We start from the raw sequence: 25,800 nt of genomic DNA, 5'->3' as shown, positions 1-25,800 counted from the left end.
GATGGCCCTTCTTCACCTGAGTACTGTGATTACAAGTGTCTGCTGTCTGCTGGTTTGTTTGAATGGACTGCTGGAGGTTGAACCCAGAGCTTCATGCACGCTGGGCAAGCACCTTGCCAACTGAGCTGCGGCCCTCCCTAGCCCCTCTTTTTACTAACTTTGAAAAAGTAATAAAAAAAACTCCAGACCTTCCAAAAGTACTTCTGTTCTAAATTACAGCAGGTAACTCATGGTTGTGAACGAACTTTACATGGTAGGACGTTCATACATGCAGCATGCTTTTTGAATATTTCAAAATTTGTTGTTATTACCCAAGACAGCAATTCTATAAAATACAAATTGTTATCCAGGGTTTATGTTTCTGTCATATAATGACTCACTCTGGTCTGGATCAGGTGACTGTCTCTGGAATAAGCTAATTCAGTGCTCTGGGGCACCTCTCTCGGTCTTCCGTTTACTCTGATTTTATTGTTATTTTATGTGCCTGAGTGTTTTGTCTGCACGTCTCTGCACTATTTGGGTCCCAGGTGCCAGCAGAGGCCAGAAGGCCTCAGATCCTCTGGACCTGGAGCTACAGACAGTGCAAGCCACCATGTAGGAGCTGGAATGAGACTCAGGTCCTGTGGACCAGCAAGCAGGGCCCTTATCTGCTGAGCCATCTTTCCAGCCCCTCACCATGTTTGAATCTTAGGTTTGCCCCCAACTTGATAATGTAGCTGAGGCTGGCATTGAAGTCCTCCACTCCCAGGTGCTGTAATTAGAGGCACCACAGCAGACCACAGCAGGCCTTCTGTGTTTGTTTTGCTCTTCTTGTAAGGACTAAATGAAGAGCTAAGGTGCTTTTAAATTGATGCTTTTGTCTTACCTTTAAATGAACACAGCATTTAAAAAATAGTTTTTGAGTGGAAAAAAAGAACTGGGTAAATTTTACTGTCTTGTATTTTAAGGCATTTTCATACAAAATAAGTAGTTTTGAGTTAACAGTTTACTTTTGTTAGGTCTTAGATTGGGGTGGACAGTTCAAGAGGACACTGAGAGAGATTACTGGGGAATAAGGAGTTTATTTGAAAGGTTATTAACACCATGGACAGACAGACAGGGAGTTCAGGCCCCAGCATCGAAGAGTCTCTCTCTCTCACATGGTAAAGGAGGGAGGCACGTGGACTTTATTTTTTTAGGTTTAGTGTTGTTTTATGTGTGTGAGCGTTTGCCTACATGTGTGTTTGTGCAGTGCCTGTGGAGGCCAGAGGAGGACGTTGACCCCTCTGGAACTGGAGTTAGAGACTGGTCAGCCACCACGTGGGTGCAGGTGCTGGGACTCGGAGCCTGGTCTTCTGGAAGAACAGCTAGCACCCTTAGCCACTGAGCCTGTCTCCTGCACCATCTTACACTTTTCGGGATGCATGTTGGTTCCTGGCAGGAAGCAAGGGACAGGGTGGGGAACAGGGGGGGACCCTTTTGCTGTCAACTCACCTCCCAGGTGAGATGTGGCACAGGGAGTCTGCTGGCTGGGGCTCAGCAGTGTCCCAGGCGGGTACCTGTCAGTACTTGTGAGACCCGAGCAGTCTGGATTCCGGCCTCATGTTCTTAAGATCCTTATGGTTTTTGCCGGGCGGTGGTGGCGCACGCCTTTAATCCCAGCACTTGGGAGGCAGAGCCAGGTGGATCTTTGTGAGTTCGAGGCCAGCCTGGGCTACCAAGTGAGTTCCAGGAAAGTCGCAAAGCTACACAGAGAAACCCTGTCTCGAAAAACCAAAAAAAAAAAAAAAAAAAAAAAAAAGGATCCTTATGGTTTTTTTTTGAACCTGGATAATGATTTATTTACTTCAAATCTACAATGAAAAAGACTTAAAACGAGTTTTTTTCCTTGAAATTGAAAATAACTGTGATGCTTAAAGTCTTAACCAAATTGTTTACATAAATGAGGTTTTTCCTTATGGTTTTTAAGCCCCCTCCCCTTATTTTTTCTCTTTTGATTCAGAGTCTTATTGTGTTGCCTGGGCTGGCCTTGATCTGGTGATCCACCTCCTTAGTGTTAGGTATATGGATATATTCCACCACACTTGCCTTGGTTTAAAACAGACACCCCAAGAAATAGTGTGTGTTTGGCTCAGTTCATCTTAGTGGTAGAGCACACGATTGGGACATGTTTGGGACTCAGGAATCAGTCTTCTGTGTTCTTAAGTCATCACTGTAGGGATCCACGTGTTCTGCACTTCCTGTCCCCTTTGCCTTGCTCTGCCATTGAGTTCCACCCCCCCCCCATACACCTGTTTTCTTATTTGTTCATTAGTGATTCAAAATGCCCACTAAGGCACTAAGGCAGCCACCAGCCTCAGGCTGCCAACTGAGTCATTGAAATGTCTAGTGCAAATTAAGACTCGATTTGCACGCTCAGAACAATCGGATCTTAAAGACTGGGGGAAAGTAGAGCAGTGTGAAGTCGCAGTACTGAGTTGTTTGTGTTGGTTAGGTTAAGTGAGATGGTAGTATTTTGGATATACTAGGTTAGATAAGATCAACTACTTTTACCTATTTTTTTTAAAATGTGGCTACTAAAAAATTTAAAAATCTTTATGTGACTGCTACTACGTTTCTGTTGAATAGTACAATATTTCTTAAGCTGGCTCATGTTTTGAAACAATTTAGAAGAGGAACACTGTCCAGCAGATGTTATATCACAGTGCTAGGAACATCCCTGTCTGTGCTGCCCGCTCCAGCAGTGACTAGCTTCCGGTGGCTGTTGAGCACAGGGAATGTCAAAATTGCACTGTGGGGAAAAAACAACTAAATTTTGTATTATATTTAATTTTATTTATTTATGAATGTGTTTAATTTTATTGTGTGTGTCATCTGTGAACCACATGCGTGCCTGGTGCCTGTGAAGGTCAGAAGAGGGAGTCAGATCCTCTGAAACAGGAGTTTCAGATGGCTGTGAGCTGCCGTTGGTGCTGGGAATCCAACCCAGGTCCCCTGGAAGAGCAGCCAGTGCTCTTAACTGCAGAGCCATCTCCAACCCCACTTTATTTAAATTTAATCAATTTAGTGGGTTTTTTTGGGGGGGCGGGGTTTCGAGACAGGGTTTCCCTGTGTAGTTTTGGTGCCTGTCCTGGATCTCTTAATTTAGTTTTAAATTTAAGTAGCCACATGTAGGCTAATATATGAAACATTGTGAAATTAGAGGATTTGTGGGATTGTCTATTCAAGCATTTATATGGAAGACTGGCTTATTTATCCATACTGCAAAGTTGTTGAGTAGTTTTATAAGTCCACAGTTGTGTTTATTATAAATAATACTAAAAGATCAGAGATTATTTGAGTAACTGCCATAGCAGGCGCTGTAGAAGTATCAGAGGTGGGGTTTGCATATTGGAATGAGCCCTGAATTATACTGTTCATGCTTTGAAATATGCTTAAAGCTTTGTGAATTACACAGCACTGTAAGCTTAACATTGCTTTTATCACAGTTTGGTTTATTATTTATATATATGACACTTCTGTGAAAGGTAGACTCTTTTTGAAAAGTGTCAACAGGCCAGTCATGGTGGCATATGCCTTTAATCCCAGCACTTGGGAGACAGTGGCAGAGGCATGAAGTACCCTGAGTTCAAGGTCAGCCTGTTCTACATTGAGATTCAGGACAGCTAAGGATACATAGACCCTATTTCAAAATAAAATAAAATAAAAAACAAAGGAAGAAAAAAAAAGAATTGTGAGCAATGGATCAATGTGCAACTTTGTTAAAGATTTTTTCTCTTGAAAGGGAAATCTGGGCTTTTTAACAAATAACTGTGCTGATAATATTTTTAGAAACTTAATGTTAGATTTAATGTTGGCTGAGTATATACAAACACCAAGAGTTGATTGAGCATCCCTAAGCAGAAGATCTAAAATTCATAAGGTTGAAACATTTCTGGATTCAAGCTTTTCAGACCAGGCATGTTTAGCCTGCATGTGCACAGGCTTATAAGTACCAGTATTTTGTAGTGTTTATTTATTACCTTTGTGTATGTACGTAAACATTTATACATGCCAGTATTTCACAGTACTATTAATGTGTTTGTTATTGCTTCGCAGTGAAGAATTGAATGTCACCATGTCTGGAATCAAGCGAACCATTAAAGAAACCGACCCTGATTATGAGGATGTGTCTGTGGCCCTTCCAAATAAGCGGCATAAAGCAATTGAGAGTTCAGGTAGACATTGAGTTGCTTTGAGACTCAACTCGCTGACATTTGCCTATGCACAGGATTTACAGAATCTACGTGAATATGTCATTGTAAACAAGCTGAAGGATATGTGAGGGCTAGCCTAGTGCTCTGCAGTACACCATGTGGCACACACAAGGAGGGGGTCCGGCAGGAGCATGTCAACTAGTCTGGAGGGAAAGCAAGCTGTACGTCTTAGCTGTTGTTGCATATTCCTTAAAATCAGAGTTTCGGCATCTGGAGAGACAGCTTAGTGGTTGAGTGCATACCTCTCTGTTTTGTTGTTTTTTGTTTTTTTTTTAATTTACCCCCTTTGGGTTTTTTGAGACCAGGTCTTTATTATGTAGCCCTGGCTGTCCTGGAACTCACTCTGTAGACCAGGCTGGCCTCGAACTCACAGAGATTGACCTGCCTCTGCCTCCCAAGTGTTGTGATTAAAATTGTGAACTGCTACACCTGATCTGATCTTAAGATATTCATTCATTCATTCATTCATTCACTTATTTGTTTGTTTGTTTGTTTATTTATTTATTTAGAGACAGGGTTTCTCTGTGTAGCCCCGGCTGTCCTGGAACTCAATCTCTAGACCAGGATGGCCTTGAACTTAGAGATATGCCTCTGCCTCCCCAGTGCTGGGATAAAAGGTGTGCACTACTGCCCCACTCATTTCTTGGCTTTTTAAAAAATATTTCATGTATATGATGTTGTGCTTGCATGTATGTCTGTGTGCCATGCACATGCATTGCCTGTGCAGACCAAAGGAGGGTATTGGAGCCCCTGAAACTGGAGTTACAGGAGATGGAGATTGTTAGCTGCCATGTGGGTGCTAGGAATCAAGCTCCGGGTCCTCTGCAAAAGTAGTCAGTGCTCTTAACTGCTGAGTCAGCATTCCAGCTCCAAGCTCCTGCAGAGGACCCAAGTTTGGTTCCCAGCATCCATGTTGGTGGCTCACACAACAGCCTATAACTCCAGCTTAGGGAAGTCAATGCCCTTTTTGGCCTCCATGGGCATCTGCACTCACACACAGAAACACATAATTAAAAATAAAATAAATATTTAAAAATAATAATACAAAATCAAAGTTTTTGATGTCTATTATATGGCATAACCACATGAGGTGATTGTAGGTGATACATAGGTGAAGGTTTTTAATAGCTTCATATTTTCATGTATATAGAAATAAGAATAACCTTATCAGGTTATCTCATGGGTACTGTTGCTTAAATAGGTAAGACATTAAAGTATTAAATGTGCTCATTAAATGTTTCACTTGTGTGTTAGCTGTCAAATGTCAAAGGAGGAGAGGACTCTTGCCTTGTTTGCAGAGGTTTTAGTCCAAGGGTGGCTGGCCGTAGCCCTGGGCCTGATGTCAGGCACAGAGCATGATGTCATTCTTGTAGTAGTTGGAGGCTGTTGACTGTCGATAGTTTAGAAGCTAAAAGAGAAAGAGTAAGCCACAGGGCCTTAGGATAAGATATATCCTTCAAGGCATGGACTTCCTTCCTCCAACTAGGCCACACCTAGACTTGCTAAAACCTCCCAATATCGCTGTCAGTTGGGGACCAAGCTTTGAGCACATGAACTAGATGTACTAGCAATCTTGAGGGTCATACATGAATCATGGGAATTTGGAAAACACTGATCTAGTCTAACCCTGCTGGTAGCTGCTAGAGGAGATTTAAGGTTCAGAAATATTATTATGTAATCTGTTGAAAAGCAAATTGTCAATTATATTAATATTTTGACTCATTTATCTCTCTTAATCCGACATAAAAAATTGTGTATATATATTGGAGACTGGAGAGATGGCTCAGCAGTTAAGAGCATTTGCTGCTCTTCCAGAGGAATAGAGTTCTATTCCAAGCACTTATATTGGGCAACTCATAACCTCCTATAAGTCCAGCTCCAGAGTATCGGACACCCTTTTCTGGCCTCCACAGAGCAAGGGGGAGGGTAGGCGGAGAGAGAGCAAGAGAAAGAACGCGCGCGCGTGCGTGCGCGCGCGCGCGCACACACACACACACACACACACCAAATGAAAGTATCTTTTTATTAACTATATTTAAGACCTATCACGTGGTATTTTGTTTTTGGCTTACCTCTTGCTTCCCCATTCTACGTAGTTTCGTGCAGATGAAAAGGAACATTTTTCTTTCAGAACCATTTAAGAACAGATTATACAGCTGTGTACTTCTGTGTGTTTGCTAAAGATACTGTTCCATGAACCCAAAGCAGTTTCTGTCCCTTGCGTTTCTATAACTGCCGATTTAAATCAAGCTAGCTACGGATTAATTTGGTGTCCTTGTGCTCTTTATGTAGCTCGAGATGCAGCTGTGCAGAAAATTGAGACTATTATTAAGGAGCAATTTGCTCTTGAAATGAAGAATAAGGAACATGAGATCGACGTCATTGACCAGGTATAATAATGATAAATTGAAAAAACTGAATTTATGGAGGGAAAAGAGTATTTGAAAAAGTTTCAGAAACTTTCCCATTGCTGGGCATGTTGGCACACATCTTTAATCCTGGCACTCCAGAGGCAGAGACAGATGGTTTATGGAGGGAAAAGAGTATTTGAAAAAGTTTCAAAAACTTTCCCATTGCTGGGCATGTTGGCACACATCTTTAATCCTGGCACTCCAGAGGCAGAGACAGATGGATCTCTGAGTTCTAGGACAACTTGGTCTCCATACTGAGTTCCAGGACAGCCAAGACTGCATATTGAGACCCTGTCTTGAAACAAACAGAAAGATACCCTGCTGAGGGCTGAGCACAGACCTGTAATTCCAGGGCGTGGGAGATGGGGACAAGAGGACTACACCTTTAAGGTCATCCTCAGCTGCATAGGGAGCTTGAAGCCAGCCTGGGGTACATGAGTCTTTTTCTCAAAAAAAACAAAACAAAGAAATGAGATTGAATAAAAGATAAGTTCTACTCGAACTTCTGTCCCTAAGATAGTTCTTTTGGATAGTGTTCTCAGTGTTTTATTCTTAATGAATATGTTAGTGAGTGCACACACACACCGTGTGTGTCACTGTTTTTGTTTGTCATTTTTTAAGACGTTACTGATTAGGGAAGCACACACACTGTCTCCATCCTCATTGTGCTTTGAGGTAGAAGCAGAGACTCCAGGGCTTTGCTTATACACATCAGCACTCAGTCACTGAGCTGCATCTCCAGCCCTTACCTTTGCCAGTTTAGTTAGGAGAAAATAGTTAGTTATTGATGGGGTTCAAGACGCTGAGTTCCTGCTTCAATTGTTTGCCTTTATTTTGCGGATTTTAAGTCGTCGTTACTTTTCTGTGTAAACTCTCGCTTCTTTTTAGCGACTGATTGAAGCCCGAAGGATGATGGACAAGCTCCGCGCATGCATTGTAGCAAACTATTACGCTTCTGCCGGTCTTCTGAAGGTTTCTGAGGTAAGTGTTCCTCATGCTCCAGTCTTTTCTAAGCCTCCATTTTCCTTGTCTCGGGGGACATCGGGTCAGTTTGGATTCCCTACCATTTCTTACCTTGACCTTTGGAATTGAATGAGCCTGCCCGCCCTTCCGAAGAACGTAGATCATCGGCATTGTGTTAACCGTGGTCCTGTCCTGTCCCTGCTGGTTGCTAGTGTTATACTAGGCTATTCAGATCGGGCGGGAGACAGACCTCGCCGCCTGGGAGACCTCCCTGCAGCTCTCCCTAGCTCTTCCTCTTTGCCTCACTCAACTTGCTTTCCAAATGCCACTCCTCTTTGTTCTGTTTGTTTGTTTTTCCAGACGGGGTTTCTCTGTGTACCCCTGACTGTCTTGGAACTCACTCTGTAGAAAAGACTGGCCTCAAATTCAGAGATTCGCCTGCCTCTGTCTCTGGAGTGCTGGGATTAAAGGCATGTTCCACCAATGCCTGGCCCAAATGCTACTTTATAATGAATAGTTTTTCAGTATAAGAGAAATACAAATAAATATATTTTGCATACCATGTAGATTCATCAGTTTAAAATTATATTGTTTTCTTTCTTCTAGAACATTTAAAAGTAAGTTCTAGACATTGTAACATTTCAGTGCTCACTATAAAACTTTTTTCCTGGCAGCTGTGTATTAAGCTCAGTGAAACACACACACACACACACACACACACACACACACACACACACACACACACACAAAATTGGAGATCATAATGTATAAGCAAAAGATCAGTAAGATAAAAAAATGTCCAAATAAGCTGGACAGTAGTGTCACATGCCTTTAATCCTAGCACTAAAGAGACAGCTGAGTTCGAGGCCAACCTGTTCTACAGAGTGAGTTTCATGACAGTCACAGGGAAACCCTATGGGGAAGGGCGGGGCTAGCAAAGCGTTATCCCTTAGGTGTCTCCCTGGAGTTTTCTCTAAGGTTCCTTTAAGGATCTTCGTTCTGGGTTGGGGTTGACTTCAGTCTGGTGTGACTTGTTTTAAATTGATTACATCTACAAAGACCCTTGTTGACTCTCCTCTTCTTGTGCATTGTTAGCCTGTGACTGATCCCAGGGTCTCACATATGATAGGAATCTGCAATTCAGCAATACCCACAGTCCCTCAGGCTATTTCTGAATAAAGCCACAGAATCCGGGTGGATATGAATTTGTGGAAGTTGTACTATCCGGTCCAGCAAAAATTCTGATGTTGTGGATTAAATAGCTTAGTATTGGCTTACCATGATAGCTGCTGGGCTTGAAAAACTGGTTAGTGTTTTGTTGATTTACCATTAGCAGTGAGAATCTGGTGTTTGATAGTCTAGAAATGTACAGATTTTATCTCCTGATGTTCTGATCAAGATTTATTTACTAAGGGCTGGGCTGGAGAGATGGTTCAGTTGGTTTTTATTGGGTTCAGTTCCTAGCGTCTACACAGTGGCTTGCAAGTCAATAACATCACTTTTAGGGCATCCGGCACCCTCTTTTGTCCTCTGCATCTACCAGGTGTTCACATGGTGCACACGTGTGCATGCAGGCAAAACACTCATATAAATAAAATAAATAAATAATTCTTTCAAAGTTAAAAAAAAGCAACCAAGCATTCAAGGACTTTTTTTTTTAAATTATCTTAAATTTGGAGCACACATTTACAGCTCTGAAAAACCCTATTACTGAATTAATCAGCTCTGTTTCTTATTTTAAAATATTAGTGTCCACACCAGATCAGGTTTTTTTTTTTGTTTTGTTTTGTTTTTATTAATATTATGTAGCTATGTGGTGTGTGTGTGTCTTGGATTGAAATCTTTTTTTTTTTTTTTTTTTTTTTTGGTTTTTGAGACAGGGTTTCTCTCTGTAGCTTTGTGCCTTTCCTGGATCTCGCTCTGTAGACCAGGCTGGCCTCGAACTCACAAAGATCCGCCTGCCTCTGCCTCCCGTGTGCTGGAACTAAAGGCGTGCACCACCACCACCGGTGAAATCTTGCTATATAGCTCATACTGGCTTAGAAATTACAATCCTCCTGCCTCTTCCTCCCAAGTACTGGGATTATAGGTAGGGCCACCATGCCCAGCCAATAATAGAGGTGTTTTTTGTTGTTGTTTTGTTTTGTTTTTAAGTAATTCATTTTGTAAATTGTGTGTGCTTGTGTCTGGGTGTGTACACGTGAGTGCAGGTGTCGACGGAGGCCAGAGCCATCCCTCTGATGAATTTCCTTGGAGCTAGAGTTGTGAGCTGTCTACATGAGAGCTGGAAGAACACCCAGTAACACCATTTTAAAACAGCTGAACTTAGGCTTCCATACTAGCCTGAGGGAAAACATTGCACGTTGCTGATTTTAAAGCTTCTAACATTGATTTTTTTACTTCTGTGTGGGTGTCACTTTTTATATTGTACACTTTCATCTTTGTTTTGAACTAGAGTCTCACTAAATAAACCAGGCTGACCTTGAACTCAAGGAGATGTTCTCCCCTACTTAGATTCCAAAGGTTCTGGGATTATAAATATAACCACAAGGCCTGGCTCTGTGTACTTTTTATTTTATAAAATTTTTCTATTTTTTATTATTATTTCTTTTTTCATTTTTTAAGACAGGGTTTCTCTGTTTAACAGCCCTGGCAGTCCTGGAAACTCACTCTGTAGAATAGGCTGACCTTGAACTCAGAGAAATCTTCCTGCCTCTGCCTCCCAAGCACTGTGACTAAAGATGTGCGACACCACCGTCCTGCCTGTACTTTTTAAATTAAATCTTGCTGGGCATAGTGGCACATATCTTGAACTCCTGAGCTTCTTGCTTCCACCTCCTGGATGCCAGGATTACAGGCATGCTCTTCCATGCTGCATTTATGTGGTGCCACTTCGAGCATGCTAGACTCTCAGCCGAGCTACATTATTTAAGTCTTTCAAATGTTTTCTGGTCACGTAGCCCAGAGTGTTCCAGATTTTCCTGCCTCAGCCCCCTGAGTGATGTTTTCACAGGTATGTGCCACCACCACACCTGGCTCATTGTTGGCTTTTGGTGTTAGAATTTTTGTATTATTATTTGTTGCTCTAGTTTTTGTATTGTTGATACAGGCTAGTTATAAGAATTTATGGATATGGGACAGCACACGCCTTTAATCCCAGCACTCAGGAGGCAGAGCCAGGCGGATCTCTGTGAGTTCGAGGCCAGCCTGGACTACAGAGCGAGATCTGGGACAGGTACCAAAGCTACACAGAGAAACTCTGTCTCAGAAAAAAAAAATTATGATATGGAGAGAATTTCTTTATTTTTTGGTGTGAGTCTAGCCTTTAATGACTAAGGCAGCTCTCCAGCCTGGATTTGGAGGGATTTTTGAAGACTTGTTAACATGATCTTAACATAACTTGGAGTTTTCAGGAGTTCAATTTTTCACCAGTTTTGATGGATTTGACTAAGTTTGCTTCTTTCATTTTTCTAGGGATTGAAGACATTTGATACGATGGCTTTTAACCACCCTGCTATCAAGAAATTTTTGGAATCACCTTCTAGGTCGTCATCTCCTACCAATCAGAGATCAGAAACACCATCTGCCAATCATTCTGAAAGTGACTCACTGTCTCAACAAAATGACTTCCTGTCTGACAAAGACAATAACAGCAACATGGATGTGGAGGAAAGACTCTCCAGCACGGTGGAGCAGAGATCCAGCCGCAACACGGGAAGGGTATAGCGCTGGAAGGGAGCGGGCTGGGCTCCAGGGGAGAAAGGACCTACCGTTTACTAAGTGTGGCACATTTCTCATTCTTTTCTGGGGACCCTAGGACATTAGTTGTCTGATTTTTTTTTTTTTTTTTTAACAGCAGAGAAATGAGTCTTTGGTCCTTTGAGATGGGGTCTTTGTCTATAGCCTGGCCTGGGGCAGGCTGGCTGAAAACTTGTGGCATCTTTTGCCTCAACTCCCAAGTAGTGATGTTAAAAGATCGAATCATCTTTTACAGGGTTGACTAAGAAACTGAGTCTTTTTTTTTTTTTTTCCCCTAGCATCTTGCACTATAGCCAGGCTGGTCTCAAACTAACAGAACCCTCCTTTCTTGGCCTTGTGAGTGCTGGGTCACAGGTGTGAACCATCATACCCAGCTGAGTGTACGTGGTTGTCGTTCTGGGGTGTGTGTGTGTGTGTGTGTGTGTTTTGACATTCTGACTTTAGAGCGTAGTGCTCCAGAGTGCAGCAGAGCTATGGAGGTCCTTCATAGAGATGGAAAAGAACCCTTATGAGTTGCAGTTCCCTATTCGATGATGGTCTAAGTATTGGCGGGTGCAGTTTGACATACAAAAACCAAAATACACAGCTCTTTCCTTGACAGAGATTTGCTGGGAGGCCCTGGCTGGCCAGGCACTGATTATGTAGACCAAGCTGGTCTGGAACTTGTAGTGATCCCCCTGCCTCTGCCTCCGAGTGCTGGAATCACAGGCGTGCGCTCCACTGTGCCCAGCTATGATAGTATGACTGCATAGATTGAAACCGCTCTGTTCCTTGGTGTTTGTATTTATGTATAGACTCACTATTAAGTCAGACCAGCCATTTCCCAGCCACCGCTTCTGTCGTAGAGGGAATCTTCAGTTGTTTTCTGTATATTCAGTCATCAGTATTTGGTTTATTTTTCATAAAAGGGGATTTTTACTGTAAATTTGTTTGTCCGCCATTGAAAAAAGTAAAACAGAAAGGCCTTTTCTAAATTAACCCAGTTTGACACCTTATCATCAGAACTCTTAGCGTTTGGATTTCCTTGTATTTGGCCAGTATTCTTTCTCCTGCCTTTACCTTTGAAGTGCTGGAGACAGAACCCAAGGCTTGGTACAAGCCAGAGAAGTACTCTGCCAACTGAGCTACATCCCTAGACTCACTAAATTCTTTTTCTGAAAAAAAGAAAAACAGACTGGAGAGATGCTCAGAGGTTTAGAGCGCTGGCTGCTTTTCCAGAGGACCTGAGTTTGGTTCCAGCCTCACATGACAGCTCACAGCCATCATGACGCTAGTCACCAGGGATTCTACACCCTCTTGTGGCCTCCGTGGGCACCAGGCACACACATGGTGAATAAACACACATGCAAGCAAAAACATGCATAAACTAAAACATAAATTTAGCAAACAAAAATCTGAAACATCCACTCTGCCTGGTGTGGTGACTGATGCCCATATTCCCAGCACTTGGGGGAGCAGATGAGAGCTATATAGTGGGCCCCAGGCCTGCTGGGCTATAGAAGACCTGTTTTCTAAAAGACAAAACATTCTGAGTTATTTTATTCAGACCTTTGTTATGTCAGCATCCTCTTGAATGTTGCTTAAATGGATACAAATGTCAATTGTCGTTTCTTTCAGGACACTTCGAGTGTTAGTGGCTCCCACAAAAGGGAACTGCGGAACACCGACCTCACAGGAGATGAGACTTCTCGGCTTTTTGTGAAGAAAACCATAGTAGTAGGCAACGTGTCCAAGTGAGTATCCGTGAAATATCCCCATCAGTGACTCACTTAAACATGAATACTTCACTACTTCTTTCCTGTGGTATTACAGTGGGAGGAAAGCTCGGGAATTCTTTCTTCCAGGCTTTTGTTTTAAAAGTAAATGGTGGTCCAGAGGCATTCTCAGGGTAATCTTGCACCTTAGTTAGCAAAATCAGAAACAGAACTGAGAAGTTTCCATCTTACAGTTTCCCTGATCTAGTGATACTCTGTCTTGGACCACATCTGTGACTATCCCTGGTGATAAATAGGTGTTAACAGGGTAATATCCTTTTTACACTTAGCTTTACCTATTTATTTTTACTTTATGTATTTGAGTTGCCTGTGTGTATGTGTTCCACATGAATGCCTGGTTCCTGCTGAGGCCAGAAGAATGTGTCAGATCCCCAAGACTGGAGTCACAGAGTTGTGAGTGGCCGTGTGGGTGCTGGGAGCCACCCTGGGTTCTCTGGAAGAGCAGCCTGTGCTTTAAACCGTGAGCTATCTCTCATCCTCTGTTTATTTTTGAGCCAGTGTCTCGCTGTTTTGCCAAGCTGGCCTCAAGTTCACGGTCATCCTGCCTCTGCTTCCTGCGTAGCTCATGTTCAAACACACACCACCATACCCAGTTGGTTCTTACACTTGTGAAATTTGTGAAGGTATTACTTAGGTATTTGTTTGGTTTTGTTTTTATATTTTGTTTGGCTTTCCTTGTGAAACAGGGCGTCACTAGCCTAGAACTCACTGTGTAAAGAAGGCTAGGTTAGAACTCTAGGGATCTGCTTGTGTCTGGCCCCGGAATGCTGCGGGGAAAGGTGTGCATTGCTGTTGTTTGAGAGCCAGTGAGGCAGGGAGGTTTCATCACTGCCTTCTATTCTAGCTTTCAAAGACATGTTCCCCCGTCTCATAATCTCAACATTTCATACTTACCTGTCGTTGTCCCCCCAAAACTGAAGCCAAATTCTTTTTTCTGAAAACCCATGTACTTTTGTGAAATGGGGTGATTTAGGAGGCTAAAGAAATGGCTCAATGGTTAAGAACACTGGATGCTCTTCCAGAGGACTCGGGTTCAATGCCCAGTCCCCATGTGACCACTCACACCTATTTGCAACTAGTTCTAGGGGATACAGCATCCTCTTCTTTCCTCTGCAGGTACTGCACACATGTGATACACAGACAGACATTCGGTCAAAGCAGCCGTACACATAAATAATAAAATTTAAAGATGGAATGACTTAAGTGTGATAGCATTTTGTAATTTGATTTTTTTTTCCTTCCAAATTCTAACACTCAGGCCCTCTATGAGTTCAAGGCTAGCTTGGGCTACACAGTAAGACCCCATCTCAGAACTAAACAAGCAAACAAACAAGAAACAATATTAAGATTTTTAGTGACTCTGAAAGGTGAGCCAGAGAGATTTGAATTGTAAATAGTAAAAGTCCCTGGTGTTTATCTTTAGATAGAAGAGGTCTCATTTTCAACTGTCTGATGAATGCTTTGACATAAATACTTTTTCTTTTCTTTCTTTCTTTTTGGTTTTTCGAGACAGGGTTTCTCTGTGTAGCTTTGTGCCTTTTCTGGAACTTGCTTTGGAGACCAGGCTGGCCTCGAACTCATAGAGATCCACCTGCTTCTGCCTCCTGAGTGCTGGGATTAAAGGTGTGCGCCACCACTGCCCGGCCATAAATACTTTTTAAAAGATAATTTGCTCACTTTTATTTTGTGTGCACTGGTGTTTTGCCTGCATGTGTGTCTGTGAGGGTGTCAGATCTTTCCAATACTGAGATTCAAACCTGGGTCCTCTGGAAACAGTCAGTGCTCCTGACTGCTGAGCTATCTATGTCTCCAGCTCAACATAAATACTTTTAAAGTCAGTTTTTGTTTTAATTTCTAAAATGTAGAAAATTATAGTGTGTGTGTGTGTGGTTTGGTTTTTGTTTTGTTTTGAGACAGTCTCACTGTGCAGCCTTGTCTGGCCTGGAGCTCACAGAGATCACCCTCCTTAACCTCCCCGGGGCTGGGATTAAAGGCATGTACCACCATGCACGGCTTTAAAAACATCCTTTAAAAAAGGAAGAGGTGCATGCTTTGGGGGCTGACAGGATGGTTCAGTGGGTAGAAGCACTTGCCACACAGGACTGCTGACCTGAACTCCACCCTGGAACACACATAAAAGTCAACAGAGAGAGCTGAGTGGACAGAGGTCACCTGACCTCCACGTGCCCTCCCTGGCACACGTGTCTCCAGAGAGCGAGTGAGTGACTCGGCCAACAAATGAAAGTAGAATGTTCGAAATGTTCTTGTAGGTGCTTGGTTTGCCTTTTTTTAATGATCTATTTGTTTATTTGCCTTCATGTGTGTCTGTGAGGTTGTCAGACCCCGGGAACTGGAATTCCAGACAGTTGTGAGCTGCCCTGTGGGTGCTGGGAATTGAACCCGGAACCTCTGGAAGAGCAGCCAGTGCTCTTAACTGCTGAGCCATCTCATTTCTCCAGCCCCCTCGGTTTAACTTTTAACCTTATATATATTTCTTGAATTTGTACGTGGAGTTTGCAGAAACCGCCTAGGTTTGATCTTGAAGGAGTGCAGCCCTCCTTCCCTCCTTCCGTGGTGCCACTGTGGTTTGTCTGTGTTCTCTAGTGGCAGTGAGGACTGCAGAACAGTGTCACTCCATCCCACAAAGTCACTTTGTGTGTAAAGGTTAGGATGCAGTGTGTTTAACATCCAGCCAGTTCAAGGACTGCCAGGTCCTTCTCAATCTACCACTCCTGTGGTGACAAAAACTGTAACTGGTCTGTCATGGTGGTAGTGTTCCCAGAGATTTCTGGGTCCCCCTTGACCTGACCTATTTGTGAAAACAAACTGGCTGTTTGAATCCTCTGTGCTGGTTCCTCATGCTGGAACCGTTTTCTGGAGAGAGCATTTGAAAGTGTAAGTCCGTTCATGTTAGCCAGTTTTCAAGCCCAGGACAGAAAACATGAACCTCCTTACTCAGACTGCGGAAGCCTGAGAGTCTGCCTAGCAACCCCAGAGTGATCTCTGGGGTTTGTCCAGAGGCTGACGAGGGGCAGGAGCGGTTGCACTCGCTCACATCTGTCTCTGGGTGGGAATGTCACTGGGGAAGGCTCCGCATTCCTCGGCCTGAACAAAGCCAGCCACACACTGAGGAAAGGGGCAGCTTCTGCCGAAGCCTGTTTGCCATAAACACTTCCTCGCCCTGGTATCACAGTGGGAAGAGGCCTCAAGGAACAGTTTTCCCAAACCTCAGTCATTTCAAAAGAAAATCATGTTCCTAATAAGACTTTATCTTAATGTGTCTACCAATCAGTCTTGGATTTAGAGTAAAATTGTACTTGGCAAAAATTTCTGATATGATCTATTGCGTAAATATTTATTGTCAAGTGTGTAAGTTTGGGGGAACCTTTTAAAATCTTTGTTGTTGTTTGTTTGTTTTTGTTTTTCCAGACAAGGTTTCTCTTTGTAGCCCTGGCTATCCTAGAACTCACTCTGTAGATCAGGCTGGTCTCGAACTCAAAGATCCCCTTGCCTCTGCAGTACTGGGATCAAAGGTGTGTGCCACCACTGCCCGGCCTGGAGAAACCTTTTTTAAGACTATGTGGACACCTTGTGGAATTAGTCTCTCTTTCCACATTTACATGGACTCCTAGGATTGAGCTCTGGTCACCAAGCTTAAATGGCAAGTGCTGTACCTGCCAAGCTATCTTTTAGGCTCTAAAGCCAAATTTTTGATGATTTAATTTTAAGATTAATCAAAGTTTACCAAGGTTATCGACTGTGGTATCATTACACAGTACTCAGTACTTACATGACAGTTGTTCTTATGTGATAGAAAACATTTAAAAACCATGTTTACATTAGCAATCAGAACGTGCTCAGTCAATCAATCAAAAGACGTGCCAGCCCTTCAAGAAGAACTTTTATGCTTTATGAGAAGAAGTAGAGCAGTGTGTCAGGTAACAGATGAGGAGGCCCAGTACTTCAAATAGCCCCCCACCCCCAATTGAAGCTGATCTGCAGATATTCCAGTGCAATCTCAGCCAGGCTCATGGAATTCAGAAACTAGTGCTTCCCTCATGGAAGAGCAGAGTGCCAAGACTGGACAGAGCACCTGTGAAGGTTTGACGCTTGTCCCTGGTGTCACTAAAGATGATTGGGGGTCTAGATGTCGGGCCACGTCCATGCTTGTCACCAGAGGGGTGCCCCATTCAGTGGTGAAGAGGCAAAGCCCACCAAGGAGAACGAGGCTTTCTGTGCCGTGGTCATGTCGTCAGTGTGCCTTGGTCACGTCGGGGATGGATAGTTGGGGTGTTTAGGGGAGAAGACAGTGGCAAGGAGGGTCCCACACTGCCTACCTGAAACCTGAGAAGCCTGAAGCTCCCTAAATGCCAGCTTATTTCCACCTCAGGTACCCACTTAATAAAAAAACAAGTGTGGCCGGACAGTGGTGGCTCACACCTTTAATCCCAGCACTCGGGAGGCAGAGGCAGGTGAATCTCTTGAGTTCGAGGCCAGCCTGGTCTGCAGAGCAAGTTCCAGAATAGCCAGAATGCCAGAGCTGTTACATAGAGAAACCCTGTCTTGGGGGAAAAATGTGATTGATCTCTTTTAATTTGGGATTGATAATCAGAAAACAAACTTTAAGGGCATGGGGTCTGGGGAGGGCTTTAGAAAAAGTAAAGACTGAGACTGGTTAGGTGTGATTTGCCATTTATTACTGCTGGGATTTTAAACTTGTTTTAAGCAGGACCTCATTAGTAGTAGTTAGGATTTTTTTTTAAATGTGTATGTGTATTTTGCCTTCACGTATGTATGTGCACCACATGTGTGCCTGGTCCCTATGGAGCTCAGAAGACGCCTCAGAACAGACAGCTGTGAGCCACGCTGTGGGTACTGGGATTCGAACCTGGATCCTCTGGAAGATCAGCCAGTGATCTTAATTGCTGAGCAATTTTAGGTTATTTTTAGTTTATTACTATTATTGTTGTTGTGTGGGTATGTGCATCATTTGTGTGTGTATGAACTTGCACACCATGGCACATGTGTGCAGGTCAGGACTCCTTTTTAAGGGATCTTGGGATCAAATTCAGATCGTCAGAATTTTGTGGCAAGTGCCTTCATCCACTGAGCCATCTCACCAGCACAAATGATGAGACTTTTGGAGGAAGACAGTGATCTATCTCTTTCTTCTCCAGGTACATACCTCCAGATAAGCGGGAAGAAAATGACCAGTCAACCCATAAGTGGATGGTGTATGTCCGAGGGTCCCGTCGGGAACCCAGCATTAATCACTTTGTCAAGAAAGTTTGGTTTTTCCTTCATCCGAGCTATAAACCAAATGACCTTGTGGAAGTTAGGTGAGCATGCCTAAGATATACTGAATTCAAGAAAAATGATTAACTTTGTAACATGCCTTAGAAATGTTTGTAGTGTTATTAACTTGCTCAGTACCTGCTCCTGGCCATTAAGTGGCTTTAGTTGTGGTTTCCTCTGCAGTGTTTCACTAACTGGGCCTGTCGTCTCCTGTCATATTGTCACTGCACTGTGTTAGTAGCCTTGAAGCACTGGTGTATATAAAAAAATGTTACTGATAATTAACTAGAGTACAGTAATTTAACATTACAGAAATGTTTCAAGTTTCTCATAATTTTACTGTCTCAGATGTAATCCAGTGATAATCTTATGTACGTAGATTTACCTAGTACAGTTCAGGGAGATGGAATGGTTGTATGTAGTGATGTGAAATTATTCAGATGCATTATTGGATAGTTACTTAGATGCATTCTGTACATCTTTATATGTTAGCATCTCCTAAACACCCTGACTATACTGTGGTTTATATACTGTGGTCAGTGAAATTCCTGTGTGGTACAGAACATTCTATTCATTCTTAACTCCTAAAACATGACCCTGCTAAACTTCTTAAAGTGACAGACAGATTTCTCTCTCTCTCTCTCTCTTTCTCTCTCTCTCTCTCTCTCTCTCTCTCTCTCTCTCTCTCTCTCTCTCTCTCACACACACACACACACACACACACACACACACACACACTTTGGTGTTGGGTCTAGGAAAGAGTGCCTTCCTTTTCATATCTGTAGTTTCTGGATCATCCTTCCTCCTGCCTTAAAAACAACTCAGTTCAGAGCCAGCTGGTGGCGCACGCCTTTCATCCCAGCACTCGGGAGGCAGAGGCAGATGGTGTACAGACTGAGTTCGCGAGGTTGGCAAGGGCTAAACAGAAAAACCCTGTCTCAAAAAACCAAAAAGCCCTGAACACCTGAGTCCTGCTGCAGCCCCGCCTGGCCTGGCCTGCCCTGCCTTCATCATGGTTGTCTATTGATTCCCACAGCAGCTCCTCTTTGAAATCCACCCTTAGAACCTGTTTTACTGATGTTGTAAGTAGAACCTTTTTGAAAAGTTTTTTTATTCTTTTCTCATACAATACATCCCAACCACAGCTTTCCCTCCCTCTAACCCTCCCCCCACCCATCTCCCCTCTCCTCCAGATCCACCCCACCCCCATCTCCCTACAGAAAAGAGCAGGCCTCCCAGGGACATCAGTCAAACACTGCATAACAAGTTGCCGTAAGACCAGACACAAACCCTCACTCAAGGCTGGGTGAGGCAACCCAGTAGGAGGAAAAGTGCCCCAAGGGCAGGCAGAAGAGTCAGAGACATCCCCACTTCCACTGTCAGGAGTCCCCCAAACCCCAAGCCAGTAACCATAATATCTATGCAGAGGACCTAGCACAGCCCTGCAGGCCCTGAGATTGCTACTCTGTCTCTGTAGTCCCATGGTGTCTTGAGCCCCTCCGGCTCCCATGCTTCCTCCTCCCTTTCTTATTGGAGAAATTATTTTGGCCACTCCACGTAGTTAAAAGGATATTTATTTAATGGCGTAACTCACAAATTAAGTAATGGGTAGGTCGCAGGGTCTGGGGAAGGTGTAACGCAGTCCAGCGGTGTTCTCCGGAGCTCTGCACAGTCAATCTCCACCGGTCAGCGTCCCGGCACCGAGAGAGCACCCAGAGAGAGCGCTGGCCCGTCCAGCTCTCGGGTCCCCAGGCGCCTCCCCTCGCCCTGCCTCGTAGGCGTGACAGTTGCCAGAGTCTCAATGGGGGTTGGAACTTCCAGAACCAAGCTGGAATGGCTACCCACTACACTTTCTTCCATGGGGTTCACCGAACTCTGAGGAGAGGGACCTGATGGAGACCTCCAACCTAGGCTCCCTGTTTGCCTAATGTTTGGCTGTGGGTCTCTGCATCTGTGCCCATCAGCTGCTGGAGGAAGCCTTTCTTATGACAACTGGACAGGGCACCCATCTATGAATATAGTAGAACATCATTAGGAATCTTTGTGTGTGTGTGTCTGTCTGCCGGGTGTGGGGGGGTGTCTGTCACGTTTGGTTTATCCCAGGTCTTTGGACTGTCCAGCTTCCGGGTCCTGGCAGTGTTGGTCATGGGGTCCCTCGGGTGGCGTAGGCCTCAAGTTAAGCCAGTCATTGATTGGCCACTCCACAAGTTCTGTGCCCCCATTCCCCCAGCACTTCTTGCAGGCGGGACAGATTGTAGGCTGAAGGTTTTGTGGCTGGGTTGGTGCCACAGTCCACCATTGGGAGCCTTGCCTGCTTACAGAAGATGGGTGGTTCAAGTTCTGTATCCCTTATTACTACGAGTTCTCACTAGGGTCACCTTCATAGGTTCCGGGGAGTTGACACTGCCCTAGATTTCCACACCATCCCCTGTAGGCCCCTCCCAATTCCAGTTTTTTCTACCATACTTCCTCCCTGTACCCCCCGACCTGATCCCTTTTATTTCCATCCCTGCCCACTCCCCCAGTCTACCTGAAAAATTTATTCTATTTTCCCTTCCCTGGGAGATCCACGCACAATCCCCAAAGCCCTCCTTGTTACTTAGCATCTCTGGGTCTGTGGATTGTAGCATGGTTATCATTCACTTAACAGCTAATAGCCACTTAGGAGTACATACCATGTTTGTCTTTTTGGATCTGAGTTACTTCACTCAGGATGATTTTTTTTTCCCTAGTTGCGTCCATTTGCCTGTGAATTTCATCATTTTTTTTTCTTTTCTTTTTTTTTAGTCACTGGGTCCATTGTGTAAATGTACCACATTTTCTTCATCCATTCTTCAGTTGAGGGACATCTAGGTTTTTCCAGTTTCTGGCTGTTATGAATAAAGCTTTGATGAACATAGTTGAACAAGTGTCCTTGTGGTAGGATGGCGTGTAGTTTAGGTAGATGCTCAAGAGTGGTATAGCTGGATCTTGAGGTAGATAATTCCCAATTTTCTGAGGAACCACCATATTGATATCCATAGTGGCAGTACAAGTTTGCACTCCCACCAGCAACGGAGGAGTGTTCCCCTTGCTCCACATCCTCACTAGCATGAGCTGTCGCTTGTGGTTTTGATCTCAGCCATTCTGACAAGTGTAAGATGAAATCTCGAAATAGTTTTGATTTGCATTTTTCTAGGGGCTAAGAATGTTGAACCTTTCTTTAAATGTTTCTCAGCCATTTGAGTTTCCTTTATTAAGAATTCTCTATTTAGACCTGTACCCCATTTTTAATGGGATTATTTGGTCTATTGATGTCTATAGTTTCTTGAGTTCTTTTATACTTGGTATACTCTGTCAGACATGGAGTTGGTGAAAATCTTCTCCCATTCTGTGGGCTGTGTCTTTGTCCTGTTGACAGTGTCCTTTGACTTACCAAAGCTCTTCAGTTCCATGAGGTCTCATTGATTAAGTGTTCTTAGTACTTGTGCTGTCAGTGTTCTGTTCAGGAAGTTGTCTATGGTGCCAACGTGTTCAAGGTTATTCCCCGCTTTCTCTTCTATTAGGTTCAGTGTATCTGATCTTACATTGAGGTCTTTGATCTGCCTGTCCTGAATCTCGCTCTGTAGACCAGGCTGGCCTTGAACTCACAGAGATCTGCCTGGCTTGGACTTGAGTTTTGTGCAGGGTGATAAATAGGGATCTATTTGCATTCTTCTACATGGAGACATCTGGTTAGACCAGCACCATTTGTTGAAGATGCTATTTTTTTCCCACTGTGTATTTCTGGCTTCTGTCAAAAATCAGGGGCCATAGGTGTGTGGATTTATATCTGGGCCAGTGTTCTATTCCATTGAACAATGTATCTTTTTTTAATGCCAATACCATGTGGTTTTTATTAATGCAGCTCTGAATAGAACTTGAAATCAGGGATGGTGATACCTCCGGAGGTTCTGCTATTGTTCAGGATTGTTTTAGCTATCTTGGGTTTTTTGTTTTTTCATATGAGGTTAAGCATTGTCCTTTCAAGTTCTGTGAAGAATTATGTTGGAATTTGATGGAGATTATGTTGATCCTGTAGATTGCTTTTGGTAGTATGGCCATTTCTACTTTGTTAGTCCTCCCGACCCCAGAGCATGGGAGATCTTTCCATTTTCTGGTATCGTCTATAGTTTCCTTCTTCAAAGACTTGAAATTTTTGTTATACAGGTCTTTGATTTGCTTGGTTAGAGTTACCCCAAAGTATTTTATATTATTTGTGGCTATCGTGAAGGCCATTGATTCTCTGACTTTTTTTCAGCCCATTTATCATTTATCATTTGTATATAGGAGGGCTACTGATTTTTTTTTTTTTTTTGAGTTAATTTTGTATTCAGGCACTTGCTGAAGGTGTTTATCAAGGGGTAGAATTTTTGGGTCACTTATGTAGACTATCGTATCATCTGCAAGTAATGATACTTTGACTTCTTTCCAGTTTGTATCCCCTTGGTCTCCTTCAGTTGTCTTACTGTTCTAGCTAGAACTTCGAGTACTACATTGAATAGCTATGGAGAGAGTGGACAGCCTTGTCTTGTTCCTTTTTTAGTGGAATTGCTTTGAGTTTCTCTCCATTTAAATTGATGTTGGCTATGGGTTTGCTGTATGTTACCTTTATTAGGTTTAGGTATGTTCATTGTATCCCTAAGCTCTCCAAGACTTATCATGAAGGGGTGTTGGATTTTGTCAAAAGCTTGTTTGGCATCTAATGAGATGATCATGTGAGGTTTTTTTTAATCCTTCAATTTCTTTATATGGTGGATTACATTGGCTGATTTTCTTTTGTATGTTGAACCATCCCTGTGTCTCTGGGATGAAGCCTACTTGGTCATGGTGGATGATATTTTTGATATGTTCTCGGATCCAGTTTGCAAGTATTTTATGTTCATAAGGGAAATTGGCCTGTAATTCTTTTTCTTTGTTGTGTCTTTGTGTGGTTTAGGTATCACTGTGACTGTGGCCTCATAAAATGAATATGGCAGTGTTCCTTCTGTTTACATGGAATAATTTGAGGAGTATTGGCATTAGCTCTTCTTTGAACATCTGGTAGAATTCTGCAATAAAACTGTCTGTCTGACTTGGGCTTTTTTTGGTTGGGACTTTTAATGACTGCTTCTGTTTTCTTAGGGGTTGTGTTAGTTAGGGTTTCTATTACTGTGAAGAGACACCATGACCACGACAACTCTTACAATAAGGAAAACATTTAATTGAGGGGGCTTGCTTAAATTTTCAGAGGTTCAGTCCATTATCATGGCGGGGAGCATGGTGACATGCAGGCAGACATGGTGCTACAGGAGTAGATGAGAGTCCAACATCTTGCCGGCAACGCGAAGTTTACTGAGACATTGGGCCATATCCTGAGCATAGGACTCCTCAAACCCCACACCCTACAGTGGGCCATACCCACTCCAACAAAGCCACACCTATGAGATAATGGGGGCCGGTTTCATTCAAACTTCTACATTCCACTCCCTGGCCTCCATGAGTTTGTAACAATGTCATACAAAATGGATTTAGTCTAACTTCAAAAGTTGTCATAGTTTATATCAGTTTCAGTAATGTTCAAAGTCTCTTCTGAGAGTCATACAGACTCCTAACTGTAATCACTTGTAAAAATCAAACACAAAGGCAAATCATATACTTCCTACATATAATGTCATTTTATATTTATATATATAATGTATATATGTATATTATATATATAGTAATATAATAGAATATAAATTGTCATTCCAAAAGGGAGGAAAGGGATCATAGTGAGGAAATACTGCACCAAAGAAAGACCAAAAACCAGCTGAGCAAACTCCAAACTCTGTATCTCCATGTCTGATGTCAGAATGCTCTTCAGATCTCCAACTCTTCTTTTGGTTTTACTGGTGTGGGATTATTTATTTCCTGTGTTTTCATGGGTGTTCTTAACCTCGTTGGGTTGGGGTTTTCCTTCTAATATCTTCTGTAAGGCTGGATTTGTAGATATTTATTTAACTTTGACATTGTCATGGAATATCTTGTTTTCTCCATCTATGGTGATTGAAAGTTTTGCTGGGTATAGTAGTCTGGGATGGCATCTCTTGTCTCTTAAATATCCAGGACATCTGTCTAGGACCTTCTGGTTTTTAGAGTCTCCATTAGAAGTGGGGTGTAATTTTCATAGGTCTGCCTTTATATGCTACTTGCTGTTGTTCCCTTTTTTTTAAAATTTATGTGTATCAGTGTGATTGTGTGATGTGTGTATGTGGGTGCCCATGGAGGCCAGGAGGAGGCATTGGATCCCCTGGAGCTGGACTATAAGCAGTTATGAGCCACCAAACATGGGTTCTGGGAACCAAACTCAAATCTGGAAGAGCAGTGAGTGAGTGCTCTTTTAACTGCTAATCCATCTCTCCAGCCCTTGATTATCACCTTTTAAATGATTTTAAATCTCTTACCTGCCAGAGTTAGTATAATGATTTTCTGATGTAAATGAGATCTAATGTAAAATTACCTTTATTTTCTTGACATGTATCACTGAGTAGAAGCTTAGTGTTCTAGTTAGGTTTCTGTATACAATTAATGTTGTTAACTGTGGCTACCAGTCTGGCTTATTTCACTTAGCAGTGTTTTCCAATTTCATCCATAGCGCCAGTTACAGAATCTCCTTCTTTTCTTTCAAAGGCTGAGTAACACACATATGCATACTCACCTGCTCATACACGTGCACATATGCACAAACCCATACCCTCACACATGCATACACTCAACACTCACATAAAAGACGTGCACACTCACATGCACACAGACTCATTCTCACATGCACACACACACTCATACTCTCACCCATGCACAAACACGGGTACACACGCGTGCATGCACATGCACACACTCTAAATGTCTGAGAGACGGAAAAGAGAGAAAAGCAAGCCAACAGGAAGTGGGAGCAGGCTATAAAATCTTAAAAGTACACTTCCCACTTCCTCCAGCAGCTTCCACCTTCTTGAGGTTCCACAACCTTCCTGAACAGAGCCACCAGGGAGCCAAGTGTTCGAGCATGTGAGTCTAGGGAGACGTTTCATGTTCAAACCACAACAGTGACTTTAATGAGGAGATAGACAAGTTTAAGGGCTGGGATGTAGCTCAGGGGGAGAGAGCATGCATAATGTAGGCGAGATCCAATTCCCAGAACAGCGGGATGGATTTGCTGGTCATGATGGCTAATGCCTATAGTCCAGCACTTGGGAGACTAAGACTGGAGTGTCGCTGTCAGCTTTGACTATATATATCGATCGAGCCACTGTGTCAGGAAGGGGGGTGTGTGCTCTTTACCTCCCTCCCCCTTTTCAGCATCCAGATTAACAGAAAATTCTATCT

At 43.1% G+C, this 25,800-nt stretch overlaps 1 protein-coding gene across 6 annotated transcripts in view; it reads left to right on the top strand.

The window, feature by feature from the left end:
- Yeats2 (YEATS domain containing 2) overlaps positions 1-25,800 on the top strand; it is a 106,136-nt gene that overhangs the window by 10,285 nt on the left and 70,051 nt on the right. For 5 of the 6 annotated variants that reach the window (XM_028857613.2, XM_028857611.2, XM_028857612.2 and 2 more), the window contains exons 2-7: positions 4,078-4,196; positions 6,528-6,625; positions 7,535-7,627; positions 11,084-11,329; positions 12,986-13,101; positions 18,321-18,482. In XM_028857613.2, coding sequence (XP_028713446.1) covers positions 4,097-4,196; positions 6,528-6,625; positions 7,535-7,627; positions 11,084-11,329; positions 12,986-13,101; positions 18,321-18,482 — 815 coding nt within the window. In that variant the 5' untranslated portion in view covers positions 4,078-4,096. The remainder of the gene's footprint in view (positions 1-4,077; positions 4,197-6,527; positions 6,626-7,534; positions 7,628-11,083; positions 11,330-12,985; positions 13,102-18,320; positions 18,483-25,800) is intronic. The other variant, XM_037209902.1, reaches the window with a different exon arrangement.

The sequence above is a fragment of the Peromyscus leucopus genome, chromosome 12, assembly GCF_004664715.2.
Source record: "Peromyscus leucopus breed LL Stock chromosome 12, UCI_PerLeu_2.1, whole genome shotgun sequence".
In the NCBI taxonomy this organism is placed as follows: domain Eukaryota; kingdom Metazoa; phylum Chordata; class Mammalia; order Rodentia; family Cricetidae; genus Peromyscus; species Peromyscus leucopus.
The sequence above is the reverse complement of the archived record's forward strand: the minus strand, read 5'-3'. Positions and strand labels throughout refer to the sequence as shown.